Genomic DNA, 21851 nt, shown 5'->3' on the forward strand with positions numbered 1-21851 from the left:
CATCATCCCTGACCACTGGTCCTGTTAGCTAGGGATCATGGGAGTTGTAGTTCTAAACATCTGCCAAGGCCTGGTCTAGATCCTTGATTCAGATGGTACTGTATGTCTGTTTAGCTACCTCAAACACATGAGAGTGGCTTAGTCAACATTCTGATGGCACTTCTGAAAGAAGTTCTCATGCGCAAGCGCCATTAAAAAGAATGGCGCAAGAGCTCGGCTCTGCGCCTGAGCAGCTCCCGTTCATTTCAGTGTTGTGTGAGTGGATTGTGCCTGAGCGGAACAAATCTTTTTCTCTGTTCTGAAGGTTCTGAGCATCTTTTGTGTGAGATGGACAGTGACGACACCTCCCTCAGCAACCTGGGCGATTGTTTCTTAACAACTGTGGAACCTGGGCCCTTGCAGTCAAGAGTGGGGAACCCCATTGACCAGCTGTACTCCATGCAGAGCTCCTACTTCACCTCTTGAGGCATTTGAGGCTCTGAACAGATGCAGGGCTGGGCTCCCTTGCAGGTGCCAACTGGAGAGAAGAAGAGGCAAGGATTTTGAAATGGCCAGCTTCGTTTCCCATTTGAAAAATTCGGCAGAAATCAGGAACATTTGTGAAGGAAGAATTCAAAACTCTGTTCTCCTTTTGCTAGCCCGTTTACGGAACGACTTTTCAAAACTGAGTTTTAAATGTTGAAGTGTCAAGGAATGCATGAAAGAAGACAAAAACTTATCCCCCCCAAAAAAATGTTTTATTTAAGGCTGTCTTGAAGGCAAGATGCAAAAAGCAGTACTTTAGGCTTAGACTAGATAGGCAAGCAATATTTCCCACTTTGAACTTGGGGTTGAAACAAAAGTTCCTTATTTGGGTGGACTACCCTTCGGGGGGGGGGGACTTAGATCATTTTCAATTATTTGCGCATTTTGCAATCCTTTTTGGCAACATGGTTGCTCCTGGTGGCTTCTGTGCTTTGTGCATTGCTATCATTTCTTCCTTGGTTGCTATTTCTTTCTCCTTCCTGGATTAATCACGTAAGTGAACCCACCCTACTGTGTTTCTCATAAAATAAGACGCACCTAGAAAATAAGCCATGGCAGGATTTTCCTGGGTTGAAAAAATATAAGACATACCCCAAAAATAAGCCATAGTGGTGGGAGCAGGCCTGGATGGCGCCATGGAAGAGGAAGATGCCTCTCAGCGCCTGGAACGGGATGCTGCTGCCCCTCCAAAATGCCCAGCAGCGTGCGCCATGCCGAGCGCCGACCTGGCGGCGGGACGCGGCAAGAGCCGCAGTGCGCGCCGCGTGGAGCCCGGACCCGGCGGGACCTAGCAGTGTGCCCTGCTGAAGCGCTGACAAAGCGCCCATTAGCGCGGCAGCAGCAGCAGCCAATTCCAGGCGCTGAGCCATGACAGGAAGAGGAGGTAATTTTTTAAAAAATAAGACACCCCCGAAAATAAGCCATAGGCTTATTTTCTTGAGTAAAATAAATATAAGACGGTGTCTTATTTTATGAGAAACACGGTATCAGAATCACACAAGTGAACAGGATGACATCGGAATGAAGTCAACTAGATCTGGGCATGTGAGAGTGAGAGCAAATTAAACTAATAAATGATCATAATTATTTTATTTTGCAATGAGTGACTATAAATAATTGACATGGGAGGCATTTTCGACACTGCCAAAAATATATTGGTGGGTGGGAATGTTCATGGTTTGTTCATATAGCTATCTATTTAGAAAGCTGTAAGCTCTTGGTGCCTGGCAAGCATGTGTGTCAAGGTGTTTGAGTGTGTTCATGTCAGGATGTGTGCATTTATATACAAGATTCAAGTGCACCTAATATTGCATCAGGTTTATCCCTAATGATAGAAAAGTTCTGTACTGTACAGCAAAAAAATAACTTTATTTTCTGAGTGAACTATATTTAAGAAATTTGCTCAATGCACTTAAGTTACGAAACAAAAGAACTGGGTTTTTCTAAAATACCGCATTTGGTTTGCAAAGACAGAAAAGCAGAGTTAGAGTAGCAGTCTCAGCTGGAGGCAATTTGATGCTTTCCATTTCTTCATTTATTTTCAAATGGAAACCCACGCCTGAAAATATCAGGGTTACCAACCCTCCCTTCTGCATGCAATCCAGTTCCATTAAAATAAAGGAAAACTCTGCTGTTGACTTCAGTGCAATTCGGGTTGCAGCCAGCATTAGTTCTATGCAAGAGAATTGTCATCCCAAGAAAGAGACAGATCTTATCATGCTTCGTATCCCATCAGCAGCACAGAGGTTAGCCTTATACATACATGCAGAGAAAGCCCTTATGAAGGCATCTTTCAAAACAATGGAAAAGCTGCCTTTGGAGTTTCTAACATTTCCAGAGTACATCATGGGCTGTGGAGAGTTTAAGAATCCCACTATCAGGATTCGCAAGGGGATGATGTAGGAACACTTAAGAAACTAAATGGTTGACTCCTTTCAGAAACCAGAACCTCCATTGCTGTTGGTGATTATGCAGTGTGGATAGATCTACAAAACACCACAAAGAATTTGACAAAATAACATCAGCAATTGTCGTGTGTATCCATTCTACAGTCCTTTGTTGCAATAGAAAGGACTCCCGGTGAACTCCATAGGCAATGGACATTGGTCTTCATGTGCCTTCCAGATGAAACAAAATAAAAAATCCTTCCAGTAGCACCTTAGAGACCAACTAGGTTTGTCATAGGTATGAGCTTTCATGTGCATGCACACTTCGTCAGATGCAGATGTACCTGAAGAAGTGTGCATGCACACGAAAGCTCACACCTATGACAAACCTAGTTGGTCTCTAAGGTGCTACTGGAAGGATTTATTTATTTTTTGGACTGCGTCAGACCAACACAGCTACCTACCTGTAACTAGTACTTCCCGATGAGCTAGACTAGCTCATTCTTCTGCCACTTAAATAATGGAGTCTTCCAGTGTAACCCAGAAATCTTCTGTTGAACTGGCCGGAGTGAAGGATTGCTACATACAGTATTTGTCTTTAAGATGCTGAGTCCACCTCCCATTTAGAGGAGACTCATAATGGGCTGCCTGAGAGGGAACTGGAGAGGGCATGGAGAGGACATTCCTCTGACATGGAGCTGTAGGAATCCAGCTTCCTGCTCTTCTTCCCTGTCTCTGTTGGTGGGCCTGACGTCCTTCTGTGTTGATGGTGCAGCAGCCTGAGAAGCTGACCATGCTCCTCTATTTAGTACCCTGTTTCTCATATTTTAAGACATACCCATAAAATAAGCCATAGCAGGATTTTTAAGCATTCAATGAATATAAGCCATACCCCGAAAATAAGACATAGTGATAGGCGCAGCAGCAATGCCGACCGTGGCAGGAGGAGGAGGAAAAAAATAAGACATCCCTTGAAAATAAGCCATAGTGTGTTTTTTTGAGGAAAAAATAAATATAAGACATGTCTTATAATATGAGAAACACGGTAGTAGGAAGCACGTAACATTTCTCCCCCAGCTTCCCCAAAACATGGTGATCAGTAATATTCAGTTTGTCTAAAACTGGAGACAGACAATATTTCAGAGTTGATCATGTTAAGAGGGCGCACTGCCCATAATATGTGCCCTGGCCCTTCTTTTTCCTCTACTGATACATGTCTTGCAAGTTTAGGTATTGCTTCAAAAACCTGCTTGATCCATGTCAACAATAGAACAAAAGTAATACTATGAGAAATGAAGCTTCTCTCAGATGATATGAAAGAATGTCATATGGAGGAGGGAGAAAGATTGTTTTCTGCTGCTCCAGAGAAGCGGACAAGGAGCAATGAATTCAAACTTCAAGAAAGAAGATTCCACCTAAACATTAGGAAGAACTTCCTGACAGTAAGAGCTGTTCGGCAGTGGAATTTGCTACCAAGGAGTGTGGTGGAGTCTCCTTCTTTGGAGGTCTTTAAGCAGAGGCTTGACAGGCATATGTCAAGAATGCTTTGATGGTGTTTCCTGCTTGGCAGGGGGTTGGACTGGATGGCCCTTGTGGTCTCTTCCAACTCCACAATTCTATGATTCTATGAGATCACTTTCAGCTCTTGAAAAATAATGGTCTATCTCCAGGCTAAAAGAAAGTAGTTCTTCACAAGATGTTATGATGCAGATGAGTATTAAGGTTACTCCCACCCTCCAACAGATTGGATGAACATGTGGGGACAGGTCTGTCAATGATTACCAGATCTCAGGATCCAGCTACAGGAAATGATATCTCCACTGTGATCCTGAGGCCACACTGGTGGTCCACTGGAATGACCAAGAATGGCTAGAGGTATATCGATAGTTGAGTTAGCAACTCTCAACTTTGAGACTGGGATAATTAAAGGGACAAAGACCTAGCATGGATTCTCATCATTATGTTTCTCAAGTAATGATTGCAGCGCTCACATGGTAAGTCCATTTTCAGAATGACAAGGCAGGCTATCTTGAAAAATGCCAAGGCACCCCATAAAAAATGGTATAGCTCTCCCTTCCTCACCAGATTACCTCTCTGCTGGCCATCGTGCTGCTAGGCATGCAGTATTGCAACCTCCCTGTGCTCTCCAAGGTGAGGTCTTGCATCCAGCAGCTTTTTCTTCCTCGGAGCCCTAGTTCAAAGATGTGTCTCCTGGTGGAAGCAGGAGAAGAGTCGGACACAGCCCCTGAGGAAGAATGAGCCACTGAATGCAGTTCAGAGGAAGTTAGAAATGAATGTACAGGTTCACTGCCATGCCCAGCTGCATGGGGCTGGCCTGGTAGGAGACCAAAGGACTCTACTACTTTGGTGTGGGGTGTCTCTCTTTACTTTTCTACCCATGTAGGGACAAGAGGGTTGCAGCCCTGTCAGGATCCTGTCAGCAGCTTCCAGCTGGTTGCCCAGGAAAGTATAAAAACAATGAAAAGTTTCTTACCATCCTTTTTTATTTCAATCTTCAGAAGACAGAGGCTATAGAACCCAGCCTTTTGGATAGTGGCATTGTCCCGAGTGAATCTCCAGCCCCTGTCTCTCCCACTTTCTCATTCGTCCCTTCTACGGGTGCTGCTACATGCCCTCTGTCTTTGAGCTCTTTGCTCTCCTACTTTTAAGACTCGCCGGGTTCTGGGAGATGGGTCTGGAATGCTTTCTAATGACACTGTCAGGCAGCTACTGCCCTAGTTCTGCCTCCTCCTCTCCCATGATTTCCCAACTTTTCTCTTCATCCCTCAAACCCCTGTTGTAAATCTATACTGTCTTCCTCTTCCTCTTCCCTGGAAGGGTCAGGATGGGGAGGTGGTCTCCACTATTTCTCCTCTGCCCAGTCCATGAACACTAACTTAGGGAAATTACTGTGAACACTGTGAAAGCATACATGAAAAATCTATTATTGCTCAGTAGTGGTAATTTTTTGGAACCACACAAAACGAATCTACAAACATTTGTCCACACAAAGCCATACATACATGGATATTGTCTTCTCTTAAAAGAGAAATTTCGTATGGAACTATGAGTCATGTTCCTTTAAAGCCTTTGCCGAGGTTAGTTGCAGACAAAGCCTTGTCCCTATCATAGTTTGTGTTGTATAAAAATACTATGCTCTTCATTAATAAATTATGTAAAGAAAAGAAACTGAATGAAAAGTAGTTGTGATGCTATAGGTTTTGGCCATGCTCAAGATTATACACTGAATGTAACAGACTGCGACAAGTTGTTGAAACTGCTGCATCAATGGAAGTAAGATTGTGAGAATAAATGAGGGGAAACAATATGAAAAAAAGACTGATCTGTCGTGAAAGTTTGTAGAACAGTTGATGTAGAATAGTAGCTAAGATTCTGAGCCCAGAAGTCCCCGATTCAAAGTTCACATCGGCAAGAATTATCTAGGTGGTTTGTGTGCCAGTTTGCACATTACATCAGATGTGTTACAGCATCCAATGCTTTAAACAAAAATGGCTACTCAGTATTCAGTGGTGAAACAAAAGCATTTTGCAAAATGCCAGACGTACATGTCTCTCTAGCAAGCCCACAGCTGTGAAGGGGAAGTCTCAGTGAATGCTGATATTACATAGGAAACATGAATATTTGTGCTGCTGAAAACAGTTTCTGGAGAATCTCTTGTTGCTACTTGTTGCTTAAAGGATAATCCACAGACCGGGAAAACTGACCACACCCCAGGAGTGTTGTAGCTTTGCTCTCAATCACGCAAACCTCAGTGGCACAGAGTGCCTTTTCAATTTTATGGAGCTAACTTTTCTATCTGAGCATGTGTTTTGCTTTCATATCATTCCATTGCAGGCCGACTGGAGGAAGGCATTTGAAGCAGAGATTTGCATCCGGTGATCTCGTTCTTGGAGTCACACAGCTGGCAAGGTGGTTTGAGTGATTGAGAGCAAACACTCCCAGGGATTGGACATCTCCCACAACCCCCACCCCCTGGACTGTAGTTTATCCTTTAGCAACAAGTATACTTGTAGAGATGCTTTTCCCTTTATTGAACGAAGAAATGTTTGGATGGAACTTTGGCTTTGAGACATCCTGTATTGTACTTGAATATAATTTCGGAATTGTTGTTGTTTAGTCGTGTCTGACTCTTTGTGACCCCATGGACCAGAGCCCGCCAGGCACTCCTGTCTTGCACTGCCTCCCGCAGTTTGGTCAAACTCACGTTTTTAGCTTCAAGAACACTGTCCTCATTCGGTATAGCATACATTATGTAAAAGCTGCATTTAAAGAAACGGACACTTGGTGGAATATAAATGTCTTACTTTTTATGTTTGGTCTTTGGGAAGTTTTATATAACGGGATACAGAGTTTTGTGAACTGGGAGCAGCAACACACTATATAACAGCACAACTCTCAAGCCTACTGGTGGCAGATGCTAACAAGCAATATTTGACTCCACACTCCCAAACTTTCTTGAAACTCATCTGCTTGCCCCAGACTCTTCCAACATTTCCTCTGGCCATGATAGCTCTACTTCAAGATTCTCTGAGATCTCGGTAGAACTAATATCATAATTTTAGATCTCTTGAGGAAACAAGGAAGACCCCACAACTCCCCCCCTTTTTTGTCCTGATGAGGAGATAAGGCTATGTAGACCAGATGAACAAAAAGTGTTGGTACTGGCAGCCCAGTTTTCTGGAAGCTTTGTTCCCCTGAGAGATACCCTATTTTTCCGTGTATAAGACGACCCCTATTTTTTAAACCCAAAATTAAGAAAATGCACTATGCACTATCGGTGTATAAGATAAAGGTAAAGGTACCCGTGACCATTAGGTCCAGTCGCGGACGACTCTGGGGTTGTAGCGCTCATCTCGCTCTACAGGCCGAGGGAGCCAGCACTTGTCCTCAGACAGTTTTGCCAGGTCATGTGGCCAGCATAACTAAGCCACTTCTGGCGAACCAGAGCAGCACACGGAAACGCTGTTTACCTTCCCGCCGGAGCGGTACCTATTTATCTACTTGCCCTTGACGTGCTTTTGAACTGCAAGGTTGGCAGGAGCAGACACTGAACAATGGGAGCTCACCCCATTGTGGGGATTCGAACCGCCAACCTTCTGATCGGCAAGCCCTAGACTCTGTGGTTTAGACCACAGCACCATCCACGTCCTATAAGACGACCCCCTATTTCAAACTTCAAAAATTTAGGGAAAAATATAGTCTTATGCACAGAAAAATACACTATTTCATTTTTTGGCCTCTTTCTAAAGAGCACGTTAGAAATTCTTTCTAACTCTAGCGGGTGTGGGGTGGCCTTTACCTTGTTACTATGGCTATGGGCGATGTGTGCATGCTTTTCTTCTCATAAAACATTTGCTCTATTGCTCTGTAGTCTCCCCAGCTGCCTGCACTTCCTGATCTGGAAAAAAAAAGTCTCATGGGGTAAGACAACTCAGGATGACTTTCCCTGAACTTTGATTGAAACGAGAATCCAGGGAAGCTGGCTACTGAGAACTTGAGAGTGGAGTGGTCTCCATTTTTGTTTTTCGTTATCGGGGACAAGGGTAGACATCTACTGCAACTTCTTGTGTTTGCATGAAAGCCTGGCTGAGATCATTGTAGGATTCTTAAGGAAATGCAGACACCAAAGAAGAGTGCAGACTGCTGGAGAGAGATTATCTGTGGGTTTTTAATTTTAAGGATACTCACGGTGTAAAACTGCTAGCACATTTGCAAAGCTAAGTAGAGTCCAGTGTAGTTTCAAATAGGACGGGGGGCTGCGTGTTGAGATTCCTTCACTGCAGGGGGTTATGACCCTCAGGTTCCCTTCCATCTCTACAATCCTATGATTCTATGAAATACTGTACCCTTAGATACCTTGAAAGTATCTGAGCTGAGACTCCAATACTTTGGCCACCTCATGAGAAGAGAAGACTCCCTGGAAAAGACCCTGATGTTGGGAAAGACTGAGGGCACAAGGAGAAGGGGACGACAGAGGACGAGATGGTTGGACAGTGTTATCGAAGCTACAAACATGAGTTTGACCAAACTGCGGGAGGCAGTGCAAGACAGGAGTGCCTGGCGTGCTATGGTCCATGGGGTCACTAAGAGTCGGACACGACTAAACGACTAAACAACAACAACAACAACCTTGAAAGTAAAACAAGCCCCGTAACACCCCAGCTTGAGAACTTCACACCAACACACAAATGCTCTCCTCTTTCAGAATTTGTGGATGCAATTTCTTTTCTCATAAATTGATGCAGAATGGTTGGGGGGGGCCGCGACAAACGCAAGAGAAACATTAGTTCATCTGTAATAGAGCTCAGGGAGCCATTTACCAGGCGCTGAGCAGCAGGGCCCAAAGGAAAACAAATACCGGTAATAGATTCAGGAAAGCTCATGCCCCTCTCCTGTTCCACAAGAAGCTGGAAAAAAATGGGCTCTAAAATAGAAGCCTCAATAAAAGGAGTGGCACTATATTGGAAAACTTCTGTGATGTACATCATCTGCTCTCGTTTTCCCTGCAAGGGTATCGTCCATGGGTCCGTACTGGGAACTGTGGGGGTGGCATGGGCCGTATCTTTGCAGATACCTGGACATTGCTTGCTTTGCTGCTGCATTCAAGGACAAGGAAGGGGGGCCCCTGGGGGATCTGACCTTCCTGTATCAGCTGTAACATTGAATAAACAAAGCGTCCATTATTCCCAGAAGCTGTGTGATGGCCAACAGGAGATCAGCAGAGATTACCTTTCAGGTAAGGATGCCGATTAGATGCTATTGATAGGGAGGAACAAGCTTGCTCTAACTAATATTATGTTAATTTTAAGTTGCTTCCAGCAAAAGAGATTATGCCACATCTTGGCAAGAGGCAGAAGAGAAAGAACCTGGAAATCGAGACTGGGCCAAAGTCAACCACTGACATGGGCTGACATTAGGATAGTTAATTACGAAAGAGAGGAATGGTTGGAAGAAAGGCTTCGCAACCATATATATATATATATATATGGTTGGGAAGCCTTTCCCTAGCTTAATTTGATTTAGAATCTTCCCAGCAATTATACACACACACACACACACACACACACACACATATATATATATATATATATATATATATATATATATATATATATATATTCTAAATCAAATTAAGCTAGAGACCTTCCTGCTCACCTTGCATTGGGTTTGCCAGAGACTGTGTAAATTCAGCCCCTCCACTGTATATTTAAAGGATAATGGCGTCACCCAAAGAATCATGGGAACTGTAGTTTACACCCAAAGAATCATGGGAACTGTAGTTTACCTCTCATGGAGCTACAATTCCCAATACACTTAACATACTACTATGATGTGGATGTGCCAAAACTCTGAAAAAAATGTAGTAGTAGTAGTAGTAGTAGTAGTAGTAGTAGTAGAAGTAATTTATTATTTATACCCCGCCCATCTGGCTGGGTTTCCCCAGCCACTGTGGGCGGCTTCCAACAAAATATTAAAATACAATGTTCTGTTAAACATTAAAAGCTTCCCTAGATGTAAAACTATATATGTATGTTCAAGTAGTTTCAGGCCAAAGCTTTGTATTTTAAGCCTCCAAGTGGCTTATTCCTGCTGGCCACATGACCCGGAAAAACTGTCTGCGGACAAACACCAGCTCCCTCGGCCTGTAAAGCGAGATGAGCGCCACAACCCCAGAGTCGTCTGCAACTGGACTTAACTGTCAGGGGTCCTTTACCTTTTTAGAGGGTTTGAAACCTCAGAAAAGGAACATCGGACCTTTTAAGGTGCCTCACCTTTGCCAGGACACCTTCCGTTTCCTTGCATACTGAAATATACTCGGAGTCGAGAGTGAATTTCATGCTCTTAATTCAGCTCATAGTCATCAAGGAGAAGAAGAGAAGAATGGCTCTTTTCCCAAAACCATCTGCTTATATACATTATTTACACAATGGGCCTTGCGTGATTGGCTACTTCAGGGCTACACCTGTGGGCCAATCAGGTTGTGGATTGACTTCTGCCTGCAGCTTGATTGGCTGCTCCTACAGGCCAATCAGGTTGCAGATTCACTTCTGGCAGCCGCCTGATTGGCTGCTCCTGCAGGCCAATCAGGTTGCGGATTCACTTCCACCTGGAGTTGGATTGGGTAGCTCCTGCGGACCAATCAGACTGCTGATTCTGAATCCTATTGTTCTAGGATTCAGCTCAGTACATAACACATACCATAGCTACATTGTCATTGCCCATCCTATCCTATTCAAATCCTCTTGCCCAAGTATGTAGTAGGAAAGGCAAAACAAGGCAAAGAGCTAAGCTACCTGCCCCCTGTGTCAGTTCCCTGCTTTGGGACTCCTTGAAGTGCAGAAACTGCTTGATTTGAAACACCTGGCTGCCCTTTTCTGAACATACTTCAACGCAGGGGCAGTCCTGCCATTAGAGTGAGGCAAACACCCCAGGTGGCAGCTCCTGGGAGCAAGCGATGGCAACAGCCCACCTCCAGCCATCCCCCCCCCCAAGTCCTGTGGCCATTCACTTCTGGTGGAGATCAGAGCTCTGGATGCCATAAGCCTGTTGTGAATTCCTATCATTACTCTGCTCCTCTCAAGTGTTGCTGGTAGTGATGTAATATTTGACTGTGTGCGCACCTCTTCTTTTGAGCTGGGCCCTCTGCTTCCCTGTCTCTCCAACCTCTCGGCAGTTCATTCTGTAACCTGGAAGATGCAAATGGCACTCGTCTGTCTACGTTTACTCATGCATTGGTAACATACGAGCATATGTCTTCAGGTCAGTGATGTCCAAACTTCTTTCAAAGTTGGGGTAACTGTGCCCCTGAAGGACCAGGTGTGCAGCCTGGGAGTCATTTTGGACTCACAGCTGTCCATGGAGGCGCAGGTCAATTCTGTGTCCAGGGCAGCTGTCTATCAGCTCCATCTGGTACGCAGGCTGAGACCTTACCTGCCTGCAGACTGTCTCGCCAGAGTGGTGCATGCTCTAGTTATTTCCCGCTTGGACTACTGCAATGCGCTCTACGTGGGGCTATCTTTGAAGGTGACTCGGAAACTACAACTAATCCAGAATGCGGCAGCTAGACTGGTGACTGGGAGCAGCCGCCGAGACCACATAACACCAGCCTTGAAAGATCTACACTGGCTCCCAGTACGTTTCCGAGCACAATTCAAAGTGTTGGTGCTGACCTTTAAAGCCCTAAATGGCCTCGGTCCAGTATACCTGAAGGAGCTTCTCCACCTCCATCATTCTGCCCGGACACTCAGGTCCAGCACCGAGGGCCTTCTGGCGGTTCCCTCGTTGCGAGAAGCCAAGTTGCAAGGAACTAGGCAGAGGGCCTTCTCGGTGGTGGCGCCTGCCCTGTGGAACGCCCTCCCAACAGATGTCAAAGAGGAAAACAACTATCAGACTTTTAGAAGACATCTGAAGGCAGCCCTGTTTAGGGAGGCTTTTAATGTTTAATAGATTACTGTGTTTTATTTTTCTGTTGGAAGCCACCCAGAGTGGCTGGGGAAACCCAGCCAGATGGGCGGGGTATAAATAATAATAATAATAATAATAATAATAATAATTATTATTATTATTATTATTATTATTTCAAAGGAGGCCAGATTTGATGACGTGAAGGGTTGTGATTGCTGACCGAAATTGTTGACCTTTTTAAAATATATTTTACCCCAAAGTTGTTCAGCTTTTTGTAGGATTGAAGTTGAGGTTTTCTTTAGGATTTTACCCCAGGAAATAAACTGCCACAGGGGCTGCATTAGGCCCGCGAAATCGACTTTGGGCATGCCTGCCTAAGGTTACGGCAACTTGCTTTAAGTGTGACTGTATTTAAAACATACTCAGTCGGTCCAGGACATTCTCACCTGGAAGTTCCAGTTTCGCAGCAACATCACCTCACTAGTTACTGGGAACAATTTAAGGTGGGGGTCTTGATCTTTAAAGCCTGACCTTGTCTTCTGGGATACCTAGTCATGCAGGGAGCTGCCTTGGATTCAAAAGGCTCCTTGCTACAGAAGTTCACACTCATCACAAGAGGGGCTCAGATTGTTGTGTGACCTTGGGGTCAGAGATAAATGTGCCTCTTCCCTCCAGGTATATATGAATAAAGTTAGCATCTTTTCACTATAGCAGAGCTCCACCTCCTAGAAAGGCTCCCTTCACCATTAGCTTTCAGTTTCCAACTCTAATAGTGATTTTTCACTTTTAAGTTTGTTTGTTTGTTTAATCAGGAAAAGGGTACGCATGCCCACACAAATACACAGGGTTGTTGCAGTGGTTAAAATGGATGGGAACACATAAAAACAGAATCAGACAAGTCACTTCACTTGCATTCACCACAAAGAGAGGTGAGGATTGTTTGCATTACATATTATTATATAACATTATGAGAATTTCAAACTTCAGCTCATTTTATTGTTTTTAGGCATTAGCTGTGGTAGAACACACGCACAGAGATAGATTTTTACAGTTAAGCCAAAGAAAACTCAAATAAAACACACACACACAACATTTTTTTTTACAGTTAAGCAATAAAATAATAACGCCATCAAATATTTGTGATACAACTATTACACTTGGTTTAGCAAAGCTCGCTCCAGTGCCAGTACATTTGTAGCAACTCTGCTTGGTACCTTTAAAACGACGAGTAAAAACAATAAAATAATTAAATCCGTCTTTTGAAGGACGGACCAGGTGTCACATTCCCTAAAAATGCCCACAAAGTATTCCTGCTCAGCTGATAAGGAAGAATCTCCAAGTTTGGTAGCTGCCATGATAATATAAATGTACATTGTACAGGTCTTTTCTCACACAGTGTAAGGCATCATTTGAAATTCGGCTAGGCTTAAAATGCTTTCTCAAATAGAATTCTTTCACACATACAATTGATTGATTGATTGATTTGATTTCTTACCTGGCACGTGGCCTCTTGAAGGTCATATGAGGTCATGTGTAGCATCCTATTACATCAGGGCATCTTTCTCTTCTATTCCTGTGCCAATGTTCTATGGCACTCTTTTCCGCCAGTGCTCTTGTAGCTACTTTGTACATTTTTTTTTAATGTAACGACAGCTAATAAGCCCAGATAAATAACATAATGTGCATGATAGCCATAGCTCAGGCTGGCAACCATTTACTTAGCAAAATATTCTTCAGGGTACCATATCCTAGCATCCCTTAGCAGGAGAAATTACCATCAATCAAGTAATTATCGCTTATTCCAGAATGCTTTTAAACGCAAACAGGCCTATTAAAGAAGATGGGGCTATCACTTAATTAATTGCTCCTGCAGTTTCACATCTGTTTCTCTTGAGTACCAGCTCTCACACAGCCCCAGTCACCTCAGGCCAGCACTTGCAAGGAGCTAGCAAATGCTTATTTTGATGCCTGATTGATGTGGGGTGGGTGGTTGAAGCGAAAGGTTGTACATGGGGAGATGCATGGCTACCAGGTGCGCCAAGCTGTGCCCAACTTTTTTTGGGGGGGGGCACATCCCATGTGCATGATGTCACACATACAATGCCCCCCACATACAATGCCTGTCAAGCCTCCCCTTAAAGACCTCCAAAGAAGGAGACTCCACCACACTCCTTGGCAGCAAATTCCACTGTCGAACAGCTCTTACTGTCAGGAAGTTCTTCCTAATGTTTAGGTGGAATCTTCTTTCTTGTGGTTTGAATCCATTGCTCCGTGTCCGCTTCTCTGGAGCAGCAGAAAACAACCTTTCTCCCTCCTCTATATGACATCCTTTTATATATTTGAACATGGCTATCATATCACTCCTTAACCTTCTCTTCTCCAGGCTAAACATACCCAGCTCCCTAAGCCGTTCCTCATAAGGCATCGTTTCCAGGCCTTTGACCATTTTGGTTGCCCTCTTCTGGACACGTTCCAGCTTGTCAGTATCCTTCTTGAACTGTGGTGCCCAGAACTGGACACAGTACTCCAGGTGAGGTCTGACCAGAGCAGAATACAGTGGTACTATTACTTCCCTTGATCTAGACGCTATACTCCTATTGATGCAGCCCAGAATTGCATTGGCTTTTTTAGCTGCTGCATCACACTGTTGACTCATGTCAAGTTTGTGGTCTACCAGGACTCCTAGATCCTTTTCACATCTACCAGGACTCCTAGATCCTTTTTCTCAAGCCAGGTGTCTCTCATCCTGTATAGGGCCTAGCATCTTCATTGTGGTATGTCCTTTTAAGGATCACTGCAGATCTTTTGGGGGGGGGCACCCCCTTCTTCAAAATATCGGGTGGCAGCCCCCCAACCCCCCTGACGTCTATATCTGCACCAAGGGACTCCCCAGTCTCACACTCCTTTGCTCAGCTTTTGAACATCTTCCTTTCCACTGCGCTGACAGATCCTTTCACAAGCTTGATGCACAAGTCACAATTCATAGGTGCCAACTCCCAGGCTCTTTCTCTCTCTCCCCTTCCCCATAAAATAGTTGGGGGGCATTGCCATTCAAATGGTGTGTGTGCCTCGTGTCTTGTGATTGATTATGTGGGGCGGGGCTTACCTCCCCCAGATATTTTATTCGAATTGATTCACATGCACAATTTGTTCCCATTGTTTAAGAGCATAACTTCAGATGCGATATCTGATCATGATTGCTCTTACGCGTTACTGCTTGTTGGATGACATTGCCTTCCCCCCTGTGAATAATTTTGTCCTTTTAATGGCCAGTTTTTATAGTGCTGGCCATATGGGTCAGTGCTGCCGGCTTTTGAGGCAAGACTGTCTGTTTGTACTGTTCGTTTCAGCTGTTGGGTGGATAGCCGATAGCCTTTGGCAGGTGCAGCCAACTCATCCAGCTCTTCGGAGGCTTGGTCCAGGTGTAATAGGAAACCGTGGACACCGAAGGCTGAAAGGGTTCGGGGCATGATGCCTTCATCATGGAAAACCACAGCTTCCCATTATATGTGCACCAGGCCAGGGAGATGGTCTGGATCAGGGCTTCTCAAACTTCTGAGTTCATTGACCCCTTCCTTGATGAGCTTAAAAAAGGTAAAGGGTAAAGGGACCCCTGACCTTTAGGTCCAGTCGTGACCGACTCTGGGGTTGCGCGCTCATCTCGCATTATTGGCCGAGGGAGCCGGCGTATAGTTTCCAGGTCATGTGGCCAGCATGACAAAGCCGCTTCTGGCAAACCAGAGCAGCACACGGAAATGCCGTTTACCTTCCTGCTGTAGCGGTTCCTATTTATCTACTTGCATTTTGATGTGCTTTCAAACTGCTAGGTTGGCAAGAGCTGGGACCAAGCAACGGGAGCTCACCCCGTCACAGGGATTCGAACCGCCGACCTTCTGATCAGCAAGCCCTAGGCTCAGTGGTTTAACCTACAGCGCCACCTGGGTCCCTTTGATGAGCTTATATGTCATCATTGACTCCAAATTCTTAGAAATCTTAATAATAATAGTAAATATATTCTTTATTATTTATATCCCCCCCATCTGACTGCGCTTCCCCAACCACTCTGGGTGGCTTACAGCAAGAGAAGTTCATTTTCAAAACAGGTAAAATTCTGTCTTCAGGTGTGAATGGGATCAACAATTCTGAATTAACATATCAGTTGTGATGGTTTTCCCAGAGTAAAAGCAGTCAAAATCTGTGCCAACTACCAGGTGCATATCACTGATCCCACCCTTCGGAGAGCTTTCACTATGGCCCGGTTTCAAACATTGCCAACTGCATACCTGACCGGTAGATTTAGAAAAATCCCAGCAGAACACCGTTTATGCCCTTGCTTCATGAAAATTAAATAGGTTCTTATACATTACCTCCTGTATTGCCCCATTTACTCGGGCTTTAGAGACGCGATGCTGCAAATTATACCCAACTCTATAATCAATCCTGAAGATAGAGTAACATTTTTGTTAGTTGATGCTAACCCACGAATTAACCCATGTGGTAGCGGTCTTTGTGATGAAGGCCATGAAAGCCAGGGAAAGATTTATGGATGATAAAGTAAAGACCCCTTCATTGTCTGTTTAACTCGTTGCTTGTTTTCCTTCTCTTCCTGTTTTGTGGGATGAAGGTTTTGTTGGGATAGTATGTAATGAATTTTAAGATTTTTAATTATTGTGGTGTTGATATTTGTGTACAGGCATGGTCCTCACAATAAACGGTTTTGTTGTTGTTGTTGTTGTATTAATTCTCATAATTCTCAGTTGTGGTGTGTGTGTGTGTGTGTGTGTGTGTGATTGTTTCCTTTCCCATAATTCAATACACAATTCAATAAAGCCTAGGTGTCAATCCTAAACACTAATCTCTGATGCAGAGAAGCAATTATTCCAGAAAATTTACTTTGGGGGAAATGCATTACGTTTGCTTTTGCATTAAATTATAATGTCAGCTGTATTAAAAGTACAGGTTATTCAGTCAATAATTAAATTTATTATTTAACGTTTTTGCTACAAATGGAGCTACAAGCTAGCATCGCTTTGATTTTGCCAAAGGAGCAGACAAACCAAGCTGAGTAGCCTTTAAAATGAAATAGTAAAATAATCAAGAAAAATCCATGTACAATCAACATTTATTAATCATCAGTTGCCATAACTAGGAATCATAAAAAATAAGGATACTGTTGTATTGTGGAATCTTCTTATTAATTACAGATGTTCTTCATTGGAAAAAGAGGTCCATTCAGTACCTGCGAATGCCCTTAATTTCTGAATCTCATAGTACCTAATTACATTTTTCACGCCGTACCTCGTAAACTTCTTTTTACCTCCAGGCTGTTTTCAACCCCCATTCAGTCCCTAGGTCTTTATTCACTCCCTGCACAGTCCCATAGACCTCAGGGGGTCAATATTGAGCACTATGGGAAACCCTTCTCTAGAAGCAGAAAAAAGCACCAAATATTCCACAGTCTAAACAGCTCTTATCCTTACTTCGCATGTACAAAGGAGGGGAATGAGAAGTCTTGGCTTCCCTTTATATCTGAGCCGGGCCAATGAGAAACAGAAAACACAGAGAGGATTGAGATGGTGTAAACAGAAGTAATTGCGTTTATCGAGCATGTGTAGTAAGTGAGGAAAAAGACAGATTTAACGTTCAGTGGCGGAGCTTCATGTTCCGGCACTGGGGGCAGAGAGCAGGCGGGGGCATGGCTGGCGCGCATCCTGGGGGCATTGCATGCGTCCTGGGGGTGTGGCACGCATCCTGGGGGCATGATGTGCCGTCTGCGGGGTTGTGGCACCCAGCGCAGGGGGCCCCCCAGCCGCGATGGCACCCCACCGGGATTGTGGTGCCGGGGGCGGTGCACTTGCCCCACCCCCCTCTTCCTCCGCCAGTGTTAACATTTGTCTGCTGATGGGTGATAAAATGCAATATATGTAACACAAACAGATTGGGGGGCGGGGATCTAGAACAAAAGAGCTTTAACGACTAAATGAAATTGACTAATGCTATATTAATCTCGCTAGTGGTTTTTCCCCCCCAGTGGAGTGTGTGGAGTAGCTTAATTTGGGGGCAATGGCCCCTGTTCCATGTGCAAAGGCTTAAATTGATCAACATGCGCAGTGCAGCCATTAGTGGTTATCACACATGTATGTATACACACACACCGAACAAAAAAAATATTTTACTCTCTCTGGGGCGAGCTGGTGACCCTAAATACCAACAACACACAAGCAGAAATGTGTTTGGCTCCCAAAAGACCTCACAAAGCCCAGAGTGTATTAGACGGGGGATCAGGAGTCCTGTTTCAGTCTGTCAGCCTTGGCCACCCCAGCTTAGCGGCTGTCTGACTGTGTGCTCCAGGCCAAGCTCGCTCCGATAACATCATCCCCCGGTACAGAAGAAGCATTGTATGTCTGCGAGGATCCTGTTTCTTGGGAAAATGTCAGCGGAGGCAGAGTGCAAAATGGCAAGAACAAAGCAAGGGGTAAGTAAAGACCGCATTAAATAAGAATGGACTCGAAATCTTATATGCCTCTTTCGTCACTTGTCCTTGCGGGGATTCCTAGCCATCATGCCCAGTCCTTAGCCAGTGTCCTAGTGCCCAATTGATTTCAAAGTCTCCCTCCTGGGTGGTTCAAGGCTTCTGTCCGCAGAAGGTTGACACACCGGGCGTGGAAATTGTTCCTTTCTCTTAAGTGTGCTCTCTCAGTCCCTGGCCACACTGGGTGGAAGCCAGGGGTCAACTGCAGCCCAAGCAGAGTCCAACCAAACTGGAGGATTTGTTCCGCAGATTACCTGTGGTCTGATAATAATTTTTATAAAATTAATTTAAGATGCAATGGAATCAACAGGCCAACTCTCTTTACTATTTTTCAGTGGTGACCTTTAATTGCAATGCACCACCAGGTCCACATGCACAAATAAGAACAAATAAAACAAGGGAAAGAATTTGTAAAATGAAACAATATTTTACATATGTATATATACTAACTGAAGGAAATCCATTCTGAAGGAAATCAGCCCTGAGTGCTCACTGGAAGGACAGATCGTGAAGCTGAGGCTCCAATACTTTGGCCACCTCATGAGAAGAGAAGACTCCCTGGAAAAGACCCTGATGTTGGGAAAGATTGAGGGCACTAGGAGAAGGGGACGTCAGAGGACAAGATGGTTGGACAGTGTTCTCGAAGCTACGAACATGAGTTTGACCAAACTGTGGGAGGCAGTGCAAGACAGGAGTGCCTGGCGTTCTATGGTCCATGGGGTCACGAAGAGTCGGACACGACTAAACGACTAAACAACAACATATACTAACTGCTGAGATTCATGAATATAGATTTATGAATATAGCCAATTTGATACATAAAGCACTCTCAATGACACACACGAAGAAAAGGGAGTCCGAGATGGATGGGAGTTTCTTAAAGGAGAAATATTGAAGGCCCAAAGGCAGACAATTCCAACAGGAAAGAACAGGCATCTAAGGAAACTGGTATGGCTACATAAGGAGCTTGCCAATGAGCTGAGATATTAAAAAGGGCATGTATAAGAATTGGAAGAACAGGGAAATCACAAAGGAGGAATATACACAAGTAGCCAGCAGTTGCAGGGCAGAATGAGCTCAGGCTTGCAAGAGAGGTTTAATAATAATAATAATAATAAATAAAGGTTTATTTGGTTATGTTTAAAGGAAGAGGAAGAACAAGCAAGTGGTAGGTCCTCTACGTGGAGAAGACAGAGAAATGCTATTGGGTGACAGAGAGAAGGCGGAACTAAGGTAAAGGTAAAGGGACCCCTGACCATTAGGTCCAGTCGTGACCGACTCTGGGGTTGTGCGCTCATCTCGCATTATTGGCCAAGGGAGCCGGCGTATAGCTTCCAGGTCATGTGGCCAGCATGACAAAGCTGCTTCTGGCAAACCAGAGCAGCACATGGAAACGCCGTTTACCTTCCCGCTGTAGCGGTTCCTATTTATCTACTTGCACTTTGACGTGCTTTCGAACTGCTAGGTTGGCAGGAGCTGGGACCAAGCAACGGGAGCTCACCCTGTCACAGGGATTCGAACCGCCAACCTTCTGATCAGCAAGCCCTAGGCTCAGTGGTTTAGCCCACAGCGCCATCCACATCCTATAAGACAACCCCTACTTAACACCTAATATGCCTTTGTCTTTACCCAAAAGGAAAGCAATGCCCAACCTGGTGATAACAAAATAAATGATGCAAGGAGAGAGCTACAGTCCAAGATAGGAAAAGAGGTCACCTGGCTACTTTAAATGAATTCAAATCTCCATGGCCTGATGAGATGCACTCAAGGGGCTTGTGGATGGAATCTCAGAGCCTTTGCCTATGATCTTTGAGAATTCTTGGAGAACACAGGTCCCTGCAGACTGGAGGTGGGCAAATGTTGTCCCCATCTTCAAAATGGGGGGAAAGAAGAAGAATCAGGTAACTACCACCCAATGAGCTTGACATCAATACCTAGAAAGGTCCTAGAACGTATAATTCAACAATCCTTAAATAAGGATGCTGTGATTACCAAGACCCAGCATGGGTTTCTCAAAAGCAAGTTATGTCAGGAAAAATCTCATTTCTTTTTTTGATGTTTTTTTTCCCTTTCTGTAAGGCTTTTGACAAAGTCCCCCATGATATTGTTGTGAGGAAGCTGGTGAAATGTGGGCTGCATAAGCAACTGTTAGGTGGATTTGTAACTGGTTGACTGACCAAGCCCAAAGAGTGCTCATTAATGGTTTCTCATCATCCTGGAAAAAGGCGACAGGGTTCTGCCGTGGGCCCGTTGTTGTTCAACGTCTTTATAAATCACTTGGATGAAGGAATTGAGGGGATGTTCATCAAATTTGCAGATGACACCACACTGGGAGGAGTAGCTAATTCCGCAGAAGACAGAATCGGGATTCAAGATGACCGTAACAGATTGGAGTACTGGCCCAAACTAGCAAAGTAAATTCCAATAGGGACATATGTAAGCTTCTATACAGGAAGGACCAACTGCATAAATATAAGATGGGGAACACCTGGCTTGCCAGTAGAACATGTGAAAAGGATCTAGGGGTCTCAGTAGACCACAAACTTCACATGTCAACAGTGTGATGCAGCAGCAAAAAACCTAATGCTATTCTAGGTAAAGGTAAAGGGACCCCTGACCATTAGGTCCAGTCGTGACTGAATCTGGGGTTGCGGTGCTCATCTCTCGTTATTGGCCGAGGGAGCCGGCGTACAGCTTCCAGGTCATGTGGCCAGCATGACAAAGCCTCTTCTGGCGAACCAGAGCAGCACATGGAAACGCCGTTTACCTTCCCACTGTAGCGGTACCTATTTATCTACTTGCACTTTGACGTGCTTTCGAACTGCTAGGTTGGCAGGTTGCTATTCTAGGCTGCATCAATAGAAGTATAGTGTGCAGATCAAGGGAAGTAATAGTACTACTCTATTCTGTGATCACAGCTGGAATACTCTGTCCCGTTCTGGGTGCCACAATTCAAGTAGGATACTGATAAGCTGGAACGTTTGCAGCCAAGATGATGTAGCGTCTGGAAACCAAGCCTTATGAGGAACGATTGAAGGAGGTGGGTATGTTTAACCTGGAAGAGAGGAAAGTGAGAGAAGATTTGATAGCCACCTTCAAATATCTCAAGGGCTGTCACAAGGAAGATGGAGCAAAATGGTTTTCTCCTGTTCTGGAGGGTAGACTCGGACCAAGGCTTCAAGATACAAGAAAGGAGATTTTAACTAAACATCATGGAGAACTTTCTGTTGGTCAGAGCTGGTTGATAGTGGAATGGTCTCTCTCGGAAGGTTGTGAACTCTCCTTTGTTGGAGGTTGGATGGCCATCTGTCATGGATGCTTTAGCTGAGATTCCGTGCTTTGCAGGGGTTGGACTAGATGACCTTTAGGGTCCCTTCCAACTCTACAATTCTATGATTTAATAATGGAACAATCTTCAATTAAATTAAGAATCTTTTTGATAAAGTAAGCTTCCAAAGCAATGGTATGAGAGGAACAGACCC

The 21851-nt window shown here is 44.5% G+C and overlaps 1 protein-coding gene across 1 annotated transcript in view; it reads left to right on the plus strand.

Moving 5' to 3' along the window:
* LMX1A (LIM homeobox transcription factor 1 alpha) overlaps window positions 1-465 on the plus strand; it is a 76800-nt gene extending 76335 nt beyond the window's left edge. Inside the window, exon 8 of the mRNA XM_035123275.1 lies at window positions 305-465. Within this exon, the coding sequence (XP_034979166.1) occupies window positions 305-465 (161 nt within the window). The remainder of the gene's footprint in view (window positions 1-304) is intronic.
* The last annotated feature ends 21386 nt before the right edge of the window (window positions 466-21851 follow it).

The sequence above is a fragment of the Zootoca vivipara genome, chromosome 7, assembly GCF_963506605.1.
Source record: "Zootoca vivipara chromosome 7, rZooViv1.1, whole genome shotgun sequence".
NCBI classification, from domain to species: Eukaryota; Metazoa; Chordata; class Lepidosauria; order Squamata; family Lacertidae; genus Zootoca; species Zootoca vivipara.